General features: G+C 35.2%; 1 protein-coding gene across 26 annotated transcripts in view; it reads right to left on the reverse strand.

The window, feature by feature from the left end:
- NRXN1 (neurexin 1) overlaps positions 1–23,209 on the reverse strand; it is a 1,147,797-nt gene that overhangs the window by 316,016 nt on the left and 808,572 nt on the right. For all 26 annotated transcript variants that reach the window (XM_043603364.1, XM_043603362.1, XM_043603358.1 and 23 more), the window contains one exon: positions 1,730–1,911. In XM_043603364.1, coding sequence (XP_043459299.1) covers positions 1,730–1,911 — 182 coding nt within the window. The remainder of the gene's footprint in view (positions 1–1,729; positions 1,912–23,209) is intronic.

A 23,209-nucleotide genomic window follows, 5' to 3' on the forward strand; every position in this document is an offset into this window, starting at 1 on the left:
GAGAGTGATCATTGTAGAAACTTTTCTGAGGGTAAGTGTGTAATTGGTAATGGATCAATAAGTAATTTCTTTCAGGAGCAAAAGCTCTTGTTTTCTTATTTATTTACTTTTTTGAAGTTGCAAGGCTCTTAAATCAGAGTGGAGCAAATAGATTTAGAAAGTTGAGATTACTCTAAACAGCAACAGCAACATTCCTTACTGCACTAGTTAAGTTTATCTCAACTAATCATTTATTTATGATGCCATAAAAATCCAGATGCTTTCAATTTTGATTGTTAGATATTTGCTGAAAGGCAGTTGAAATTACTTTCCCAGGGTTCCGATTTGACAACTGCATCTTGAATTGAAAATTTATGGCAGTTCAATAATGGTTGTGCTGAGGTGTGTGTGTGTGTGTGTGTGTGTGTGTGTGTGTGTGTGTGTGTTTTCTCTTTTCTTCTTTCTAAGATTAGCAATGAATTTAGTTCTTGTGGTCAGTGTAAACCCCTACTGAGCTTATTTGAAATCATAGAAGTCTAATGGAAAACTAATATTAAGAAAATAAATGAATAAAACTGAAAATTAAGACCCTGCAAAAGTCTGTGATAATGTATTTTCCTCCTATATGTGTTTGGTGGTTTTCCTAATTGTTTTAGGATGAGTGCCTGAAAGCCAGTGTCCAAGAGGAAAGAATCTGTTGACCTAATCAAATTGTCCTCTGAGGCATGGGTGCTAGTAAAAGGAGAACCTATAGGGCTGGACAAAAGCAAAACAAAACAAATTTACACAATCACATGAGACAGAAAAGATAAACTATGCCTCACAGATATAAAGGGAAATGGAAAGACTTATATATGTTTGGAACCTTCCAGAAGATACAGATTTTCAAGTAAGAACTATGATGATAATAACCCTGTAGAGTTTAATAGATGACCCTTTCTTATGGTTGTTACTTTTGTATATCAGTAAAATATTGATATCTCTTAGCAATAAGAGATTACCTGTACTTTGCAAATATTTTAATAAAACAAGAAGATAAAGAATTACAACTATACACATTAGTAACTCTGAATGCAGAAATATATGGCAGAGTCTTCAAGCTATAAATCAGTTAAGGCAAAAGTTTAAAAAAATAGCTTTCTATTCATGACCTATTATTTTCCATCTATGATATACTGACTAAATTCTTACAGTAGGCTTAGAGCTTGGAGCAAAAGGAATGGTCAAGGGTTCCACGATATTAATGGTAAGAGCTTACTGTACTTTCTTGATATTTATGTATCAAAATGAATATAAGAAGGCACAGAAACAATCTAGTCACTGTAATTCACTGTAATTCTAGAGTGAGGAAAGAACTAAGGACACCAGATTCAGATCTTTTGATGTTACCAGTATTACAACCTCCTGCTTCCAGTCAGATGTAACAGTATCAACTAGGCAATAACTTAGTTTATTAAGTTGGCAAATCTGCTTAAAGTCAATAAGAACACACCAAAATAAATCTTTGTGAACAGAGAACTGAGAAGAATTTGCACTTAACAACCAAAAAAATATATTTTCTATTGTAAAGAACATTTTTAGCAACAATAGTAGGAATAAGGTCTTATTACTTCTAGATTGTATTTATATTTTCTGTACCAAAGTACTGGTTGCTGGGGAAGAGAAACTTCCAAAAGAAAAAGTATAAGTTATTAAAAAAAAAAAACTAACAGTAAAGACAAAAGTTAAATCTTATTTTTAAAGTACTTACTATATGAAGCTCTAGGTAGTCACCCAGGCCAGAAGAACTGTCCACTCGCACCAATACAGCTTCTTTTTGAACAGTGCTAAACCCTATGGCCAGTCTGTCTGCTCGTGTACTTGGCCGGTCATTAGGAGGCCACTTATACGTGATTTGTCCACCACCTTTGCTAAAGATATATGTTGTCCCAGCTGGAAAACAAAAACCAAAACCAATTAGTCCAAATATATCAGGTGTACAATTTTCCTATGTTTGTTACACTGACATATCCGTAAAGGATTAAATTTATACCAAGGCAAAAATGAAAAAAAAAATGAAACTATAGCATAAAAAGTAAGCAAATCACAGATTTCAATCAAACAGGCTCAAGAGAGACAATAGAAGATTTTTAAAAGAAATATCAAGGCAGCTCAGTTTTTAATACACTCATTAAACCTACCAGCAGGTGTTCCAGAACAAATGGGAGATTACTACTTTTTCCACTGAGTTGGACAAGCATGGAATCTAATGGGGTTTTATTTCTCCCTGCCAGTTTTTCAGAAATGTTTTAGTAGGAAACACTGACTTTGGCCGCTTCCAAAAGGAGCAGAAACATGTATCAACTCGTTTTTGTTTTTGAAACAAGAGTTGCATGTGCATGTGACAGGGTCATACAGCACAGTGAAGCAAATCACAACAAATATACTACGAATCAACTCTTATGGGGAAAGGGTCTATTCACATATGACAGATAACTAATGGATAAACAGTCATAAGCCCCAGGAGTCATGTCAGGAAAATACAGATAATAGAGCTCATCAATAGAAGCAAGATCTTATTTAACAAGCAATATCTAGTAGCTGTCAAACTATCCAGCATCATAAAAAGACTCATTTTTTTTCTTCAAAAGTGAATGCTTGTCTTACAGTAGTAAGAATATTATAGCCTCATTTGGTGAGTGTTCAATTTTTACTTTATGGTGCTGATGTCATTAAATTATCCATCTTACTTTAAAAGATTTTCATTTCAAACAAGTTTACATTAAGCATCCAATGCACTGAAGTCCTATCTCATTATACTGCAATGAAATCTATCTCACTGAATGCAATACAATGGAATCTTTAAGTCAGAACATTTGGAAGAGACATGCAAAGAGACATGCAAAGATATAGATATAGATACATATAGATATATAGATATGAACACATATGCACACACACACACACACACACACACACAAGAAAAGACTTTACTAAAAGTAAAGTTTGTCCATACTAAAAAGGACAATAGAAATATGTGCATAGTTATCCCAGGAAGAGCCGCTGGGGTAAAATAAATTTAGAGGCTTACAGTAATAAAGGATACCAATACTTGTGTTCCAACTATGTGTCAAACGTGGTAAAGAAAATGGTAAGAGTGAATATTAAAATTTAGGCCAAGGGTGCCTCAGTCGGTTAAGTGTCTGACTCTTGATTTCAGCTCATGTCATGGTCTTGTGGTTTGTGGGATTAAGCCCTGTGTTGAGCTTTGTGCTGATGACACAGGATCCTTGGGTCCTCTCTCTCCCTCTCTCTCTGTCCCTCCCTTGCTTGTACATGTGCTCTCTCTCTCAAAATAAATAAACATTTAAAAAATTTAGGCCACAAAATATCTTGTGTTTATAGAAAAAAAGCTTCTACCAAGAGTGAGGCTTGTATGGTGTTGGTACAGCAGTATGTATTCTGTGTGAAACATTTCCAAAGTCCTCTGCAATATGCCTCCTGCTTGACTGGTTAAAAGGGCCTTGGTATGTAGGGATACCTGGGTGGCTTAGTTGGTTAAGGGTCTGACTCCTGATTTCAACTCAGGTCATGATCTCACGGTTCTTGAGTCTGAGCCCACGTTGGGCTCTTTACCGACAGTGTGGAACACGCTTGGAATTATCGCCCTCACCCTGTTTCTTTGTTGCTCCCATGATTGTGCTCTCTTTCTCAAAACAAATCAATAAAAAAAAAAAGGCCTCGGTATGTAGACATGACACAAGAAACATGTCAGAATAATACTGAATGTAAAAGTGATAAAATATAATCTTGTTAGAATGCAATGGTAGAGACGCTGTGTATTCTCTATTAATTTTTTTGGATACTAATGCATGAAAGTAGTTTATCTCTCTCATGTGGAAATAGGTAAGTTATACTTCAAAGGAACCAGGCAGTGTGCAAGTAAAGAACATTCAGAATATATAGATTTGTGTATCAGAAATTTTGGAGCCTCCAGGACCATTTATGTTCTATATCATCAGAAGCTTGTTACTCAGGATATTAATAAGCAAGAATCATTTGATAAATATTCTTCAGCTTGGTAATTTTTGTAGATGATTAACTAACTATTGAATGGTTCAACAGTGCCCACATTGATAAAAATGGGACAAGAACACATAAAAGTGAAGGTTTCTTTAACAGGAGAATGTCGTGGTGACCTCTGAGTACAGGTACTCAATTTTATTTTCCTCCTTTTAATTAATTTTGCTCTCTAGTGACTATGTAGTTTCTATGAATTAAGACAAATATTCAAAACTAGAGATGCTGCATAACAATGTAAATCATATCTAAAAATTCAGGTGTCTTCCAGAATCACCAGAGGAAGGTGATGGTGGAAAGCAAAATATCTTGTATTACATAGCAATTTTTAATATTAAAAATATCACTTTCACAACAATTTTTCAGGTCTTCTGTACTTTTGTATGGAAAGTAGGGTAAGGGCGTCTGGGTGGTTCAATCAGTTGAGCATCTGACTTGATTTTGGCTCAGGTCATGATCTCATGGTTCATGGGTTCAAGCCTTGATCAGTCTCTGCACTGACAGCAAGGAGCCTGCATGGGATTCTCTCTCTCTCTTTCTCTTTCTCTCTCAGAAATAAATAAATAAACTTTTATAAAAAGTAGGGGGGAAGAAAGTAGGGTAAGCAGTTAGCCCCATGTTACATCTGAGGAAACTTAGTCATAAGGATTGATTTGTTATCTCAAGTTGCAACCTTAGTTAAGTGACAGAGCCGGTAGGAAACCTAGTGCCCAGACTCCTACTCTTGCATTTTTTTTTATGACAGAAATGTTTCTGTTATCATAACAAGACAGTCGAGAAAAAGTTAATTGGATGTGTCAGTCTGAATTTATCAAGGCCGACTGTTATCATATTCTAATGTCTCATATCCATAAAGTGACATTTGCACCTCATGATCATATACTGTCCTTTCACCTCACAAGGCTTTCAAAAAAAGAAAAATAACATGTAAATGTGAAGTGACAGAACATTTAATATATGTAGATTAACATTTAGTTTAGAGTATACTTCCCAAACTTATGGAGCTATGAAAGTTTCCAGTTGCTCAGTTACAGAATGCAAGGATAATAAAGATTTGTATTTTCAGGAAGATAAATGTCAAAATGCAAATATCATTACTCAAGATTTGATTTCATCTCATATTTCAGTGAGTGTTAAGACCTAGCAACTAGCATTCTATGAACCACTCTGTCTTCCTTACAATGATTTCTGGCTCTTTCAGTTTCACCAAAACAAAGTAAAACCAATTGTACTACCTTGTGCCAAACAATGCAATTATTTCCAGCATCTTTTGTCTCCAGATGTATCTGGAAAGCAATCTCTCTTCCCTCTTCTGTATGCATGATAGTGCAATGTCTTGTATTCATCAGCATAATTCCAGAATCAAGAGAGGATAAGATGTCCACTCCCCACCCACAGCTCCCTTCTACCTACCTGTATAAGCATCTTGGTTTTCTTTAAAAAAAAAAAATCACTTCCTATAAAACTCTACAAAATTTCCTATGTTCTTAAATCCCCCTTTCAGAAAGATAGAAAATTACCTTATACTCTATTCTGGTAACCTTAAAAATGTGAGAATACTCCTACAATAAAATATAGTGGGTCATGCGACTAAAGTTTCAAAATCTACTTCATTTAGCATGCATCTTTTGGAACCAGAGACATAATGTCCTTACTATAGCAGATAACTAAAAAATAAAGAATGTAAGCTCTGAACAGACCTGGGTTCAAATCCCAGCTGAATCATTTACTAGCTACACTGACCTTGACTAGCTTTTTATTCTAAATCTTGGATATTCTGTCTGTAAACAATGAGGATATTAAAACTATACACCTCATAGAGCTTCTGTCAAAATTCGATGGGTATCACACAGTCACGCCATAGTCCAATTCCTGGCATATGGTAAGTGCCCAGTAAGTTTTACAGAGAACAGGCGGTGTGTGTGTGTGTTTGTGTGTGTGTGTGTATGTGTGTGTTAAAACTATAAAATAATGGAAACCATACAAAAAATAACAAACACTGCAACACTGTTGTTTTATTTTAATATAAGATGTCTTAGAAAAGTTTGATTCATTTCAAAGTTGTGTGAAAGCCAAATGCCTTTGAAGAAATGACTTTCCTCCCTCCCAGTTTTTATTAATCTTTTCAGTATTTCATTCCTTGGATTAGCACTTTTTTCACATAAACCCATTATATTATTATTTACATTCACTAGTAGTTGACAATGAGAAGGATATTAAATTGCATCACATGGGAGCTTTCATGAGAAAAAGAATATTAGTTCATCATCATAAAACATCTAGCATGGTAAGATTTATAGCAAGATGCAAAAAAAATTCACTTTGTTAAATAAAGGAGTAAGTCTACATAAAATGACTGCAATCTAGCTTTATTATTTTAATTTTATTTTTATAGAAACACGGTTTATTATATTATATAAGTGAATTCAATGTGCAGAAACTGTACATCTTAATCACAGTTCCAGGTCTTAAGAACACAGTAATGTGTTCACCTCTATTATTTATGCATGTTTCTGTATGACAGTCACTGACACATCAGTGCCATGACTACTAATGGATTTATTGTAAATTAACCTCGACATCCATCACATTACTGAATGTATGGATGACTCAAACTTAAAGTGGTTTTCAGCAACCTCCACATTTAAGTTGCGCAGCAAATCTGTATTACTCCAAATTCATTAACAGAGCTGGCTCAATCAGATGCAAATTTATTTGTGTCAACATACTTTACATGGCAACAAATGTTTGTACAAATTATACATGGGCTCTTACTTCTAATGTCAAAACTGCCCTGTGATGTTATGATAAGAAATATTTTTAGATTTTATTTAACATCTATTTACCCAAAAGACTCTCCCTCCTCCTTGTTTTATTTCCAACCACTCATTCTTTAAATTTGCCCACTTCAGCTTCGTTTCCATAAAAGTTAGTATGTCCCCAAATGGATTGAACCTTTCTGAAAAAGAAAACCAACTGCCATGTATAGGTCTGTTTGAATACTGGTTGTTCTGGATCCTTGCTATATGAACAATAACTTCCAAGTAGATTAGCTTCTAACATAAGTATATGAATAAAAGGTTCCTTTCTGAACGCCTGTAATTCTTCAAATGTCACTGTGTAGCCAACATGCAACATTCAGGCCATTATAATTCTATTAGATATAACAGAGATATAGCACTTTTTTTTCCCCTTTAAAGTTTTCCAGGTAGTCAGATGGAATTAAAATAAAACAAATAAAAGTAAGAGGAGCTTTTATTCCTCCAGTAAACTTATTGGAATAAAGAGGCTAACTTAAATTTAAAATTTCTGAACAATTTCTACCTATGTAAAGGCATTCTTTTGAGTAAAGTTCATAGAAAGCAAAAAACAATGAAAAAATTGTATAAAAAGTTTTTGTATAAAAATTATTTGTGACCGTGATAAAATTTATAAACTGGTGAAACTTAAAGAAAATAATAAATGTTAACAATCTGACAGGTACATAAAGTAACAATTCGTTGCAGTTCATTTTCTTCCTAAGTTCCTGTAAATTCTTTGTAAGATCACAAGGAATTATATCATGAAATTGAGCACTATTGTTTCCTAATTTCTGAAATTTCATATAGGAGGATTAACAACTCAAGACAGGTGGCCATTATATTAGGAAAGATGAATGGAATCAGAACAATAACAGTTCCTACCTATAAGATGTAATCAACTCTACATCAAAAGTAGTAACAACAATTACCAACTTTGAGAAGAGACAGCAGCCCTCAATGCTGCTATTCACCTAAAGGGGAACAAACACTAGGAAAAGACAATGAAAATAAAGACTATATATCTTAATTTGAGCCTTCTTATGGAAGACACAGACTTGGTAGAATTGACAACTGGCTAAAAAAGAAAGAAAATGACATAGGATTTTTACTTATATGTCTTTGAGAAAAAGAGCAGAATAAGTTCTTAATAAAGGAAACAGGGCAAGAAACATGGCCTGTCACTAAAATGGTTTTGATACTGACCCTATAGTCTGAATCAGACCAAAGCAAAGAAAGTCAAGAAGAGTTTAGGTAATTCCCAAACAATGCAAGTCTTTTCAAAGTAGCTAATAACTACATTCAGGATAGAACAAACAACAGGAGGTTTCTCATATATGGCAAGTCATGTGTTCCAGCAGAATCCTAGACCCTGAGGAATTAAAGAAATTTATTCAATTTTAAAAGAAAACAATTTGTTGACTCTTTCTTAAATTTAATGCAAACTGAGAAAAAGGGGGAAAGTCAACATTGTGAGCACCTTGTTTTTGCGCAATGAGATTTCCGAAAGTGACAGTGGACGGGGTCACTGCCCACATGCCAGCTATTAAATACCCATCATGAACTCTGTGCAGGTTCTTTCACAACGTTCTTGAACCCCATACAAGTCAGATATGCTGTTAAACTCTCAGGGTCTCCAAGGAATCACTAGGCATTGACAATTAATATCTCCCAAACTTTTCCTGGGATCAAAGGAGACTGAACCAGTCAGATTCCACAGTAAACTTAGGGGATGTGCAAGCAGAGGACTTCTCCTCACTAAACTGGCCTATATGACATTTGGTTCTGGCCCAGCCAAGATACCACTTTAAAATAAAAAGTAGTGTTGCTTATTCAATAAGAAACTTTAATCAAAATAAAACCATCAAGAAATAGCAAAGAATAGCAAAAAGCTATCATGATTCCTATAAGGTCGGAATTATTATTCTCAAAGATAATTTCAACAGTAATTATGCACTTCACTAAGTAAGGAAGTTTTCCCTTCATCTACTGGCCCAAAACTTTTCTCTTAATAAAAATCTTTTTCTAACAGGGGTGCCCATGTGGCTCAGTCCGTTAAGCTTCCACCTCTTGATTTCGGCTCAGGTCACAATCTTACAGTTTGTGGGACTGAGCCCCACATCAGGCTCTGTGCTGCTTGGGATTCTCTCTCTAACCCTGCCCCACTCATGTGTGTGTACATGCGCAGTCTCTTGCAAAATTAATAAATTAACATTTGAAAATCTTTTTGTAATAAATATTCCATATTTTTCTATGGTCTATATTTTCTTTAATAAAAAATCTATATTCTGCAATCTTGGGAGAACAATATATTTAAAAGTGAATCATGTATATTTCCCATTTTAATATGTGACATTTCCATATTTTGACATTTATGTAAAGAGTATACTGCATGAAAAAAAAATATTCATTCTTTTGAAAACAAGTGTGTTCCTCTTTAATAACTTAGGTAATTCTTTATAATATAAGTGGATTCATGGTTGACCTACCTTGTCCATATCTTAGCCATTTATTCAGGAATACCACAAATAATGCACAGACTATGCAATGTACAATTAAAAAAAAGGCAGCATTCATATAAGGGATATGAATGGTGTTCACCAGTCTTGAATTAATCACAGATGCCAACCGCAGTCATTTGGATAAGTCATTCTCTTTTTCTGTCTTATAAAGAAATTAATTGAAGTAGGAAACATTCTTAAGCTGACCTATCTGTTGGTCATCTGATAATTGCCAATTATGTGAATGGAGTTAAGAATACAAAACTTAAAACACACAGCCCTTTTTTCCCAAAGAGGTAGGACCTGTGCATTAACAATAAACATTAGGGCAGGTTGGGGCACCTGGGTGGCTCAGTCAGTTAAGCATCTGACTTCAGCTCAGGTCATGATCTCATGGTTTGTGAATCCAAGCCCCACATCAGGCTCTGTACCAACAGTGTGGAGCCTGCTTCGGATCCTCTGTCTGCCCCTCTCACCCTCTCTCAAAAATAAATACACATTTAAAAATAAATATCAAGGCAGGAAAATTATGCCTTGTCATAAACTATGAAACGTCAGATAAATGATATTTAGTCATGTCACCATCTATTCTGGATTTTTTAAAAATCTTGCAAAAGGTGACAACAGTAAAGGTACTGATTAATGGCAACCTTAAAAATGAGCAGAAAAATGAAAAGCAAGAATAATTATATTTATGTTTTATCAGATCAAAGTCACATAAGTAGTGAAATTTGGAGATAATTCTCAAGCCAGCGAATACTATTTTTGAAAATCTATTCAATAAGTAACACTTCACTTAGTGGCTCCTTTGCAATGTACTTTCTTTAAAAAAAAAACACTTTATTATTTTCTTCGCTAAACATGTTATTTAGAAAATATACCCTCCAGGAAGAGTTGGGTTCAAAAGATTGAGCTTCCCAAGCTTGTTCCATGATCAAGTTCTAAGTCCTAGAAACTTTTAAAAGGCTATCAGGGTCTAAGTTCTCTTGCTGAAAAAAAAAAAACAGATAAGTGGTATTCCTTCCACCAATCAGATTAGGAAAAGATTCATAAAGATAGCAAAGTGATCTAAAGTTAAAAATCAAACCGAGCAAAGCAATCTCACAACCAATAACCCTAAGAACATCAAATGCTTATGTCTTCCCTTCTGAAACTAGACTCCCTCCAGCAGTAAGTGAACTTTATTAAAAAGTCTCTTGCAAGTAATTCAGTAATCAATTTGCATGAGAGCTATAGGCAGCAGGGATAGGGAGAAAAGAAATCTCACCTTCCGGTACTTCAAGAAAAATCTTATTTTACAGAACATATGATAAGTTGTGTAAGTCCCTAATAAATTCTTAAAATTATTAGCTAGTCAGTAAAAATTGCAATTGACTACTGATGCCCTTAAATTTACTTTTTTTTTTCAAAAGTTAATTGCAAAAATGGCTTTCATCAGGGTTTCAGAGTCAAGAATTTATTAGAATTAAGGTGTCAAAAATTAATAAGTTAAAAAAAGTGAAAGAAGCATAGCTTTAATGCTGAAATTCTCTTAGAGATAACTAAGCAAACCTTTTCTTTTCAAATGACAAAATGGAGGCCCAGAGAAATCAATTGGTTTTTCAACGTCACACAGGCAGTTAGGGTCTGTATCCAACTCTATTCTCAGTTTTTCCACAAGACAATGAAAAGCTAAGATCCAATGACTGCTTCTTGTTTAGAAAAATAACTAAAATTCACAAATCAAGGTCACTTCAATCATCTCTAGAGTCTTTTTAATGATGCTTTCCCGGACTGGTTTGGAGAGACACGAAAGTTTCTGTAATGACACTTAGCAGAAATGATTCACTCACTTTCTGACATTTTCAGAGCTTAGCCTGAATCTTTAAAAGGTGTGAGAACTTTGCACAGCTTTATTGTAACCATCCCGCCTCAGAAGCTATCCCTGCCTTCGGCTCTTTTTAAGGATTCCAAATTACTGAACAGAGATGCAGAAAACAAATCTTTATCACTAATGCCATGATCACTTCTATTCTATACCAGAAAGGCCTTATAACTTTTGACAGTGACACTGTCTCCTGCCCTTAACAGTGGAATTGAATACTGAACACAAAAGTGCATGTAGTTATTTTGAACATTGCATTACATATTTAATATAGAAGCCAGCATACAAACAATAAAATTCATAATAATTTTAAGGTAAAACCAGAAATATGCTTTTATTTGTTTCTCATCTTAGCTCCTCTCATTGACCATCTTCCTGCCTGAATGCTATATTTGTCATTCTCCATCTGACAAGGTCCCAGTTAGAACTATTTGCTACTTATTTTATATGAGAACTAGATAGAATGCTAGTTTCTGGGTCAGAAGTCACTTCAAACTAAGCTCTAACTTTATCGTGCACAAGTGGAATACACATTCTCTTCTCCAAGTGACTTTTACTTTGGCGGATATATGCTTCTCTGCTGCACTTGGTTTTCTTTTCAGTCTAGCTTCCCACTTTCATTCCAATCAAAGTAGATTTGTTCCCTTTATCATCTACAAAACCTATTTTTAATTTACAAACTATTATATAATATCAGAGCTGACTTTTACTGTAATTTCCATCTTAAAGGTATGCCTACTGAAAACAGGGTCTTGCTTTACTTCTTGGTATTCTCATCAGGTTTGTGTGCTTTTATTTATCAATCATGGATAGGGGCCTAATATATTCCTTGAACTGAGTTAGGACTACAGACATAATAAATAGCATAAAGGTCCTGATTGATGAGTATAAAAAATTCCATGCCTATATCCATTAGTAAGATGGGATATCTATAGCTGTATAAGAAATCTAAATAATTTTACTAAATACAAAAAATTCAGATGAGGGCATAGATTGCCTAGATTACCCTGATAATGAACACCATTCTCTATTTCATTACATCTGTGTGAGAAACAACTGTAATGAAGAGTCATGAAACACTTAACCAGGTAACGGTGATTATGAGAGAGTTCTAGATCCCACAGTTTGCTTGAAGAACCTAGCCCAAAGTTCTCCATACTTTACAGGAAGGAGCTAGATATAGTCTGCCAGGCTTTAGGCCTTAAAATTTTATTAATCATTAGAAAAACCCAGAAGATGGCACCACAACCAACTGATCAAAATTAACATCACCAGTAACAGGACATACCAAATTCAGGGGAAATATGATGGGCTGAAAAGGACACAATGTCATTTCTGTACCATTTTTGCATAGCCTCTATCTAATCATAAAAGATCCAAGAAACTGGAATTGAAAGATAGTCTACAGAATAACTGGTAGCATTCTTCAAAAGAGTCAAGGTCAGGAAAAACAAAATACTAAGGAGCTCTTCCAAATTGGAAGGGACTAAGGTGACATGACAACTAGATATAATGTGAGACCTTGGTTTAGAACTTGGACTGCAGAAGAGGACGTTAGTGGGACAACTGGTAATGTCTGAAGGTGTGTAGGTTAGTATATTGTACCAATGTTAATTTCCTGGTTTCACTCGTTGTGTTATGTAAGATGTTAACTTGGGGAGAGCTAGCTCAAAGGATAAGGAGAATGTTTTTTGTGTAACATTTTTCTAAGTCTAAAAGTATTTCAAAATAACTTTTAAACAAATAAATGTATTAATTATGAAAAGCAATTAAGAATCTTGAATAAGATTGTAGGCCATGGGAATCTATGCAACAGAAGTAGCTTAAAAAATCCCTAGCTCTTGACATTATAAAGCTAAATATAAGAAATCTCATTTAAAATTGAGTCTGGAGGGCAGAAGGAGGAGCTCTCATGCCCTAGCACTCTTTGTCAAGTGTAGACACCAATAGGAAGAAGTTGAGAGAAACACTTTCTCCAGGCCCGGCAACAGCCAAGCTAATGAGAAACTCAGCCAATGAAAAGCTACTACACCTCGGAACTCCCAGTTTGCTCCATGGTCTTATAAAAGCACTCCCTACTCCTCTCTTACCTCTATAAAAGAGCATTCCTTTCCTCTCCTTTGTTCACCAGACTTGCCTATGGTCTTGCCATACTTTGCATGTCCTGATTTGCAATTCTCTGCTCTTCCTAAATAAACACATCTGCTAGTAAAATAGCTGGCTGTTTTATTTTTAAGGTTAACAAAATGAAGTTTTGTTTGTTTGTTTGATTTTACTCTTTAATTCTCATGCCCTATTTCACCCTTTCCCCAAAACCCTCCACCCAAACACACACACACTTTCCCTTTGGTAACCAACAGTTTGTTCTCTGTAATTAACACAAAATGCAGTCTTCAGTTTGTTTGGCTATGAGAAATGGAGAGTATTTAGAGATAAGTGGAAGACTTAATTTTTGTTCTACATACAAGAAATTTGTTTAGGGGCACCTAGGTGGCTCAGTCGGTTAAGTGTCTGACTTCAGCTCAGGTCATGATCCTACTGTTCTTGAGTTCAAGCCCCGCATTAGGCTTTGTGCTAAGAGCTCAGAGCCTAGAACCTAGTTCTGTTTCTATGTCTCCCTCTCACTCTCTACCCCTCCCCCACTTATGCGCACGCTCTCTCTCTCTCTCTCTCTCTCTCTCTCTATCTCTCTCACATTAATAAATAAATGTTGAAACAAAAAAAGAAATTTGCTTAATTTGCTAAATAAGAAAAATCTCAGTATAAACACTCTTATTAAGGTTTTCAAGTAATAAGATACTGGGAAAATTAAGATTAAAATAAAAATTGCCTAAATAGATAAGCCCAGTCTAAGATCAGTTCACTCAGAAAACCAAGTACTATTTATCAATTTATTCATTCATGTATTCAATCACTTGTTAGCATGGGTCATTGTAGAAATCACTGAAACTCTTATGAAACAGTTTCCAGTCCTAAAATCATGTAGGTAAACAATCTTGAGATAAAATCTATTTGTCTAACCTTATGATAAGAGATTACTAACATTAGTGTGAGTTAATTCCTTCTATAAGTTTGGAATCTAAGAGAGACACTAGTACAAAAGAGAAGCAAAAGAGAGTAGTACCAATGGTAATAAATGTTTTTTTAAATATATTACTTATGTTTGCATGTGTGGAAATTAGTACCATTGACCCTTTAACAACATGGAGGTTAGGGATACTGACCCCACACACAGTGGAAAATCCACGTATGACTTTGACCTGCCCAAAACTCAACTACTATAGCCTACTGTTGACTGAAGCCTACTGATAACATTAAACGGTCACTTAGCATATATTTTATATGTTATATGTACTATATACTGTATTCTTGGAATAAAGTAAGCTAAAGAAAAGAAAATTTTAGTAAGGATATCATAAGAAAGAGGGCACCTTGGTGGATTAGTCAGTTAAGTGTCTGACTCTTGATTTTAGTTCAGGTCAAGATCTCATGCTTTTTGGGATCAAGCCCATAGCACACAGCCTACTTGGGATTCACTTTCTCTCCCTCTCTTTCTGCCCCTCCCCAGCTCATGCTCTCTCTCTCTCCCTCAAAGTAAACTTAAAGGAATATCATGAGAAAGAGAAAATACATTTGCAGTGCTGTACTATATTGAAAAAAAATCTGCATGTAAGTGGACCCATGCAGTTCAAACTCATGTTGTTTAAGGGTCAACTCTATATACTACAGTTGTGATGAAAGAGATGAATACAAAGACAGAGAATAGTGGTCATTACAGAGGAAAGTTTCAAATATCTTCCAATATAACAAGAAAAAAAAAATCCTGAGTGACATTATTTTCCAAGTTGCTTGAAAGACTGAAAACCAGATGACTTAGGGAGATGTTAGGGAAAGACTCTAACTCAAAATAAGGAGTTGGGACTTGACAAAAGCAAACAAAGCACAATTGTGAGAGGCAGAAGAATACTGCTGGAGAAAAAGAATACAATAATTCAAGAATAAAAACATTCATACACTCAGTAAAAATTATTTAAGCCTATGCTACATATAAAGCACCATGCTACACCCTGGGAACAATACAGAGGTTTATGTCAAAGCTCTACAATCCAGCTTTTCCACAACTCACTATTCATTCAACCAGAAGTCAATTTTTTACTTTCTTTTTTATATTCCCATTCATAAGCCATTGTTCATATTATATGACCTTCAATCTTCAACATTGTAATAAATACGCATCCTTACTGATATGATACCATCCTGCCTCTTCTTAATTTGAATCTACCTTAGAAACTAAAAAATTGTTTTTTGAAGCAGGCTGTGTAATCACTCTTGTGTTCAAAGACCTTCAATGATTGATCCATCATCTGCCAAATTAAGCAAAAATATCCTTATTATAACTTTAAACACCTTTCATACAAACCAACCCTCTACTTCAGCCAAACTGGAGAATTCACTTGGTCTCCCCAAATACCCCCAATTCTCTTTGGAGTAGACAGAATTTCATATGGTTCTGGAAAAATAAGAGAAAATATATTTTTTGTGGGCAGGATTTTCATGAGAAAAGTCACAGAGTCACAAAATGGGTTCCAGAAATAAGCAGCAATAGTTCCACTTGTATTAATGGGAAGTTACTTTCTTTTCTCTTAAAGAAGCTGATGCATTTTTAAGCACTACCATTTCCTATCTCCTTGCGTCCTGAATTAAGTCTCTGCATAAATACAAAGTACAAACCCTATAGTAGAAATTAGGACTGTTCAAGGTCAGTATTAAAAAGAGATTAGATCAGTTCCAGTATTTCAGCATATTTGTAATTCTAGGAAATGAAAATTTCCTTTAACAAAGAGTCACATAACTTCACAAAAGTAGAAAAAAAAACCATGATACTACTGTCTTAAGAGAGAGACATTACTTAATAAGAAGTGTCTTGGTGATATTTGCTATTTGTCACAAATCTTTTCATTCCATCTTTATCAGAAATAAAACCACTTCTCATTTGTCTTTAAGTCTCGGTTTATACTTACTAGAAAAAATAACAGTAACAGCATCCAAAATTAAAGTATATGTAATTTTGGTTTATTTGTTTATTCATTCGTTATCCTAGACTCTGAAACAACATATGAAGACAATAAGAATAAAATTAAGCCGACTGCCAGAGGTATCAATCCACCTATTTTCATAATAAAAATTACAAGAAGCAAAAAAATTGGGACTTAGTCCACTGTCTTTGACAAACAATTGTGGCTATTTACCATTTACAATACAAAGATGGAAGTTTTTTAACCCTCGAATATATTTAGCCAATGAAATTCAACAAAAGAAATGAATTTTGAAAGCCATGAAGGGGGTGGGGGGGGGGAAGGTTCTCTACAGAGATCCTTCTATTTCACCACCCATGTGAAGATATATAACTATGTGTGAGAGTGGTTTTTGAAGTTGAAATGATTGAAACATTAGAGGTGGATTAAAGTGCCAAATCAGCCCTGGGGCAGGGAAGTGTCAAACCTTTTTTCTTTTGTGTTTGGTTCATAAAACTCTATCTTCCTAGACTAAAATTACAAGGTGGTTCCAATCTGCACCTTAGATCCTCAAATGCTCAGGTCCCCAGTCTCAAAAGACCCTCAGGTTTAAAACGTAAGTCTTTGAGCTCTATCATCTTCAAATAGCACCTCTGAAAATGGTTGAGAAAGACGTGTAGGACAAAGAGGGAAGAGCATTATTAAGGGGTGAAGGCACTTCAAACTTAGAAACAGCCAGATCTAGGATCAAGCTTAAAAGTTTAATTCATTGTAAATTGGTTATTGTATTCAAATGAAGTTTGCATGCCATCTGTCTTTGAAGTCATTTAAATTAAGTTTTATGACTCTTGAGGGAAAAAGAGGCCATTTCTAACTCAGTATAGTCTGCTTACTACTATCAATCACTAATTAGAATTAATTATTAAGAAAGTGATTCCTTTTTTCTTGAATATTCTAAATCATTTATCAAAGGATGACATGACTTTTTGTTCCTTCTTTGGTATATTGAAGTGATAGTCCTGTGACATTTGGGTAGATACTACTGAATCGATGATTTTAGTCAGATGTGTGACAATAATGCCATCTAAAAGCTACATTTAACCAAGAGAGCAGTATTTTTGGAACAGCAGGCAGTATAAAAGTGCTCTGTGAATATTAACATATTCTAGCAAATTAGTGTGCACTCATTATCATAAGCAATTACTTACTGTTTAGATGCAGTTCGTATTAAATTGGCAAGCAATTTGCAAGAATTAAAACATAACATAGAGGGCTTTCTGAAAATGCAACAATATACTGAGACAAACGATGCTACTAGGTTCACAGACCATGCACCAAACATGGTTACCCATTAAACATATTTAGCATTAAAATAATAGTTGGTTGACAACATGGGCTTTTAATGCAAGATAATTTTGTAACCATTGTCCAGACACTATCAGTAGAATTGTACATATCAGACACTAGAAGGTATTTAAAAAAAAAAAAAAAAAAAAAAAGGTCTCAGGAGAAAGCAGGATGTCTTTGTTCTCTGAGAATGAACTACTTGTCACTTTAACTAAATTTGGGGACTTTATTAACCCACTGCGATGTCTTAAGCTATCTGGTACTACCCAAGTCGTCCCTTTTAAAACATGTCTATTGTCTTGATCATTGTATTTATCTCCACAGTAGACACTGCTAATGTTTAATCACTGATATTACCTTCTTTAATAACAGAACTCGAAGCTAGGCATACAACTAAACTGTACATAAGCTGGCCATACAGCTTTCCAGCTACAGTCTACATTTTCCATTCTCTCTTGCAGCATGACATGGCCAAGCAACTAAATTCTGGCCAATGATACATGGGCAAAAATGATTCTTTCCATTGGGGCTCTGAATGTACCTGTACTTTCCTGCCCATGTCCCTCTTTCTTCTTGCTGAGTGATGACAAAAAGCTGTCAGCTGCCTTAAGACCTAGAGTCACAGGTCTTCACTGCCTGTGGCTAAGCCACAGGTTTAGAACAGGTTTAGAACTGTATTCTCCTAGCCTGGGCCCCTTGAAGTTTAACTACTGTGTAAGGGAAAAATAAATAAATAAATAAATAAACTTACATTTTGTTCATACCTAAATATGGTTGAATCTCATTTTTATAGGAGATGGTGTTTATATAACCTTTAAAACAACACAAAAAGGAGTGTCTGGGAGGCTCCATCAGTTAAGCGTCCAACTTCGGCTCAGGTCATGATCTCACAGTTCCTGAGTTCGAGCCTTGCATCTGGCTCTGTACTGACAGCTCAGAACCTGGAGCCTGCTTCAGATTCTGTGTTTCTCTCTATCTCTGCCCTTCTCCCACTCACATTCTGCCCCTCTCCCTCTCTCAAAAATAAACATTAAAATAAAAATTTTAAACATGACAAAACATTCCCATCAATTTTTTTGATGTTTGTAACAAACAAATTTGATAGGAAAACTATAATTATCTCTGTTTTACAAATTTGGAAGAAATTGGTGTTCACTGGGGTAAAATGATTTGTCCATGGTTACAAAGTAATGTGAAACTTTTCTTATCAAAACCTTCCACAGAAGGCTAATAATAATGTTACTCTTTTTATAGTCAACTAACCTAACTCACTCTAGCAGATTCTCTGGTGGGGGTGTCAAATGTTTTCATGGATCTACACAATTCCCAAAGTCCTTTCTTCCTTACAAAAACAAAGTGGCACATTTGTAAAACATGGTAAAAGGATGTTGTCTGTGACCCTGAAGCACAGTGAAATTAATTGACCCACAATGACCCCTTAACCTAAATATACAGCATTTACTTTAGAAAACTTGTAATTTTGAGGTGCCTGAGTGGCTCAGTCAGTTGAGCCTCTGACTTTAGCTCAGGTCAAGACCTCATAGTACGTGAGGTCAGCCTATCATTGGGCTCTCTGCTGTCAGCAGGGAGCTTGCTTTGGGTCCTCTGTCCCCGCATCGCTCTCTGGCCCTCCCCCACTCACACTGTTTCCAAAAAAATACATATTTCAAAAATGCTCTATTGATGATACAAAATCATCAATATAGAGTAAATTCTAATTATTTCATTTTGCCTTTTTTTTTATTGTTTGTCTCTAGTTCTAATGGTTCTTTGTATTTACCTCAGAGCCTAGAACAGGTCCTTACTTCATAGATATATAACAACATTTGATGTGGTAAACAAAATAAAATACATAATGTTCTAAACTATTTTAATGATATCTTTATTTTAATTTGATGTTTCAGTATCAAATATCATTATACTATATGTATAACAAGGAACTTGTAAATGAGAAGTTGGAAAACAAAGAAAAGTCTAATGTATTAAAATCTATGTCAGCAACTTTTCTCAATGTCTTGAAAAGAACTATAATTTAGAAAATACCATCAAAGTCCTATAAATTAAGAGTATGGAGCAAAAAGATCATTAATAAAATATATACTAGATGGTTATTTTCTCTATTTAAATGTTAACTTTGTAATAAAAGAAAAACTTAATTTTCTGTTGATTCACATGTACGTTACTTTGGAGTATACATTTATATGTATTCATGTAATCATATGTGTATATTTTATACACTCTTTTTTCAACTTTAATGAGTATATTCTTAAAACTGATATAAATAGGGGCACCCGGGTGGCTCAGTGGGTTGAGCGTCGACTTCAGCTCAGGTCATGCTCTCGCGGTTCGTGAGTTCAAGCCCGGTGTCGGGCTCTGTGCTAACAGCTTGGAGCCTGGAGCCTGCTTCGGATTCTGTCTCCTTCTCTCTGCCCCTCCCCCACTCAAGTTCTGTCTCTGTCGCTCTCAAAAATAAATAATTTAAAAAGTTTAAAAAAACTGATATAAATAAAGACTCTATGTATATTACATACATAATCTCAGGAAAGAAAATAAAATATCAGTGGCATCTGGGTTGCTCAGTCGGTTAAGCATCGACTCTTGATTTCAGCTCAGGCCATGATCTCAGCCTTGAGGTCAAGCCCCGTGTCAGGTTCTATGCTGATGGAGCCTGCTTGAGATTCTCTTTCTCCCTCTCTCTGCCCCTCCTCTGCTCATTCTCTCTCTCTCTCTCTTTCTCTCTCTCTCCCAAAATAAGTAAACTTTTTTAAAAAAAGAAAAGAAAATCTCATGTTTCCTAATCAGAGAAGGTGAGCTGTCCCCAGTATTATACTGGGGACAGATAAGTCCACATAACAAAACAGAACAAATAAAAAAACTAAAGAATAACCTTTCCCTTGAAGAATGGACTAAAATAATTCTCTTTCTGTACTATTCAAATTCAGATTTTTTTTTAACTAAGATAATCAGGCTCTAAATCCAAGAACAATCCTCAAGCTGGAATTTCATTTATTCCCACAAAATAACTACCTAAAATAATTACAAAGGGGCATTTTAAAGGATTGAAAAATAATACTTTTTCCCCACAAGATGCTAAGGCTTTTCAAGCATAACAAGAAATGTTCAAGCATTTTTTTTTATTTTTCTGCCATTTTAATATTTGTAATCAACAGTTATTTCCATTTTCATTTACCATGACCTTATCTATATGGCAAATAACATTTTTCCCTCATGTACTATATTCTACATTTCGAGATGCAGATTCCCAAAACAGCACAGCCAATTTCCCTTTCAGTCCCTCTAACAATATGAAACGAAAAAACCCACACTGTCTCCACCCATAAGTAAGATATATGGAATAGATTCCGAATCAAAAATGGTAACTTCCACTGTATCTTCGTAGGGCATTCACCAATAAGTTGATGAAATGTTCCTGTGCCCACGAAGTGGTGATAGCATGCTGGAATAAGTGTGTAAGAAAATGCACAAAACAGAAACAGCCCTTCAACAAAGAGCCTGGTCACACCGTATAGAAATGAGTTACCACGCTTTTTACTATCTTTAGACCATACTCTTCCCAGATAATCTTCGACATGTCAAAGAGACTCATGCCAAGGATTGGGTGTACACAAAAGCAAAAAGGGATCCATGTGGAAGATTTTCACTGGGGAAATAACATGATAAGTTATGAATCTTAGCAAGATTACCAAAGTTTCTATGTGGAAAATGGGATAGGTGTGAAAGAGGTAAGACAAGGAGGCTCAGCATAAGGTTATTTCACAAAAAGAATAAACTATAATGACCTATGAAAAGAAGTACATGGATGTGAGAACATAAGGGGTAATGTTATGAGAGAGTTTGATTATTGACAGGCTGTGGAAAGGGGAAGGGAAAGGAGAAGAAATCAAAAGTCATGCCTAGGTTTCTGATCTGAAAGCAGGGTAGATACTGTGCCATTCATTCAGTGAGACAGAAAGGATCATAGAAGGAATAGGATGAGTGGCAAATATGAGTTTGATGTGGCTGAATTTAGTCATCTTCTTCCATATGAGAATATTATACCATCATTACAGTCCCATAATATTTAGCACACTGAAGTATACACAGAAGACATTTTTCAGTATGCTACTAGACATAGAAATCTTAAAAGATGTTCCAATGGAAACCATTGCATGAACTTTTTCCTAAAATACATATCTTTTAAATGTTTGTTTGTTTGTTTGTCGAGAGAGAGACAGAGAGAGCACAAGCAGGGCAGAGGGCCAGAGAGAGAGGATCTTAAGCAGGTTCCATGTTCAGTGTGGAGCTTGGCATGGGGCTCAATCCTACAACCCTGGGATCATGACTTGAGCTAAAATCCAGAGTCAGACACTCAACTTAGTGAGCCACCAAGGAGCCCGTAAAATAACTTTTGCAAGACACAGAACTTGTACCTCCATATCACCTTTAAAATATTCTCTAGATATCATACTTAGCTTTTAATAAGCCCTTCCTATGAAATCCACCTGATTGGCTACATTTGTCATGTGAATATTTGCAGTGTTGTTTTGCTTCCAATAATTTTAAGAAACTGTGTTTTGAAAGAGGTTTAACTACACAATATTCTCCCAGCATGTCTTTTGCTTGATTGCTATTTGGTTCTCTGCATGTAATTGCTTGGTTAACTTACTGTGCCTAGTTGATTTGCTTCCTCTGCTCATCAAAATTTTATTAACTGTTTTCTGCATGCAGAGCACTTTAGTAATTTAGGGTATACTACATAGGTAAGCAATAGGGTTAAATGTGACAATATTGACTAAGCTTATGCTCAAATCCCAGCATCTATATATAAAGTTGAGTTTTCTGCATGTTTTGCACCTTTGAAAAGTGGAACGAGAGAAGCAGTGATGTAATCTACTACTATTAGAAATTATGCTCTATACTCTATTAACTCTGTTGACCCTGAGTATAAGTTATTTTAAGCCCTCCCCCCAAAGACAAGTCTAGTTAGATATTCTGTATCATAGCCATAACTTTGATCTATTAGACCGTCTGTCTCCTAGAACATAGTGATCATGGTCACTAGTAGCCCAGATGATGCCTTTAGGCAAATTAGAAAAAAGCAAATCTACCACCTCTAAACCCTTTACCTCTAACTATTCAAAATTGTAGGATACTGATTCTGGCAGAATCAGCCACTGGCTTACTGCTTCCTAGAAGTTATCATATTAAATATGTAACTCCTTGGGGTAACAATATGAATGAGGCCACCTTCACAAGTCTATATCTTGCACAAGAATACATGGTATCCCTTCAGTGACATGTAGGAAGTGTTAGGGTTTGGTTCAAAGGGGAGATTCACAACTTCATTTAGGATTCTATTGTTCTGTAGAATACAACCATGTTCCTCAGGAGGAAAGAAATGCAAGAGACACAGAAAAGAACCATAATTCCTATTCAGCCACTTCCTTTCATGCATTGCAAACACCAGTGGCAAAAGAAGTTCAGTCTTTTTCTTGGAAAGAAGCAGTTTTGCATAATTGAAATAAGATCAGTCACAGACCTAACTTATGGAAATAAAATTCCAGAAAAGAGAGACAACATGAGAGCAACGCTAATCCAAGATGCATGAAGAACTAAACTAGAGCAACTAAAGCCATATATTTGAAG

This window comes from Prionailurus bengalensis, chromosome A3 (genome assembly GCF_016509475.1).
Source record: "Prionailurus bengalensis isolate Pbe53 chromosome A3, Fcat_Pben_1.1_paternal_pri, whole genome shotgun sequence".
Lineage (NCBI taxonomy): Eukaryota > Metazoa > Chordata > Mammalia > Carnivora > Felidae > Prionailurus > Prionailurus bengalensis.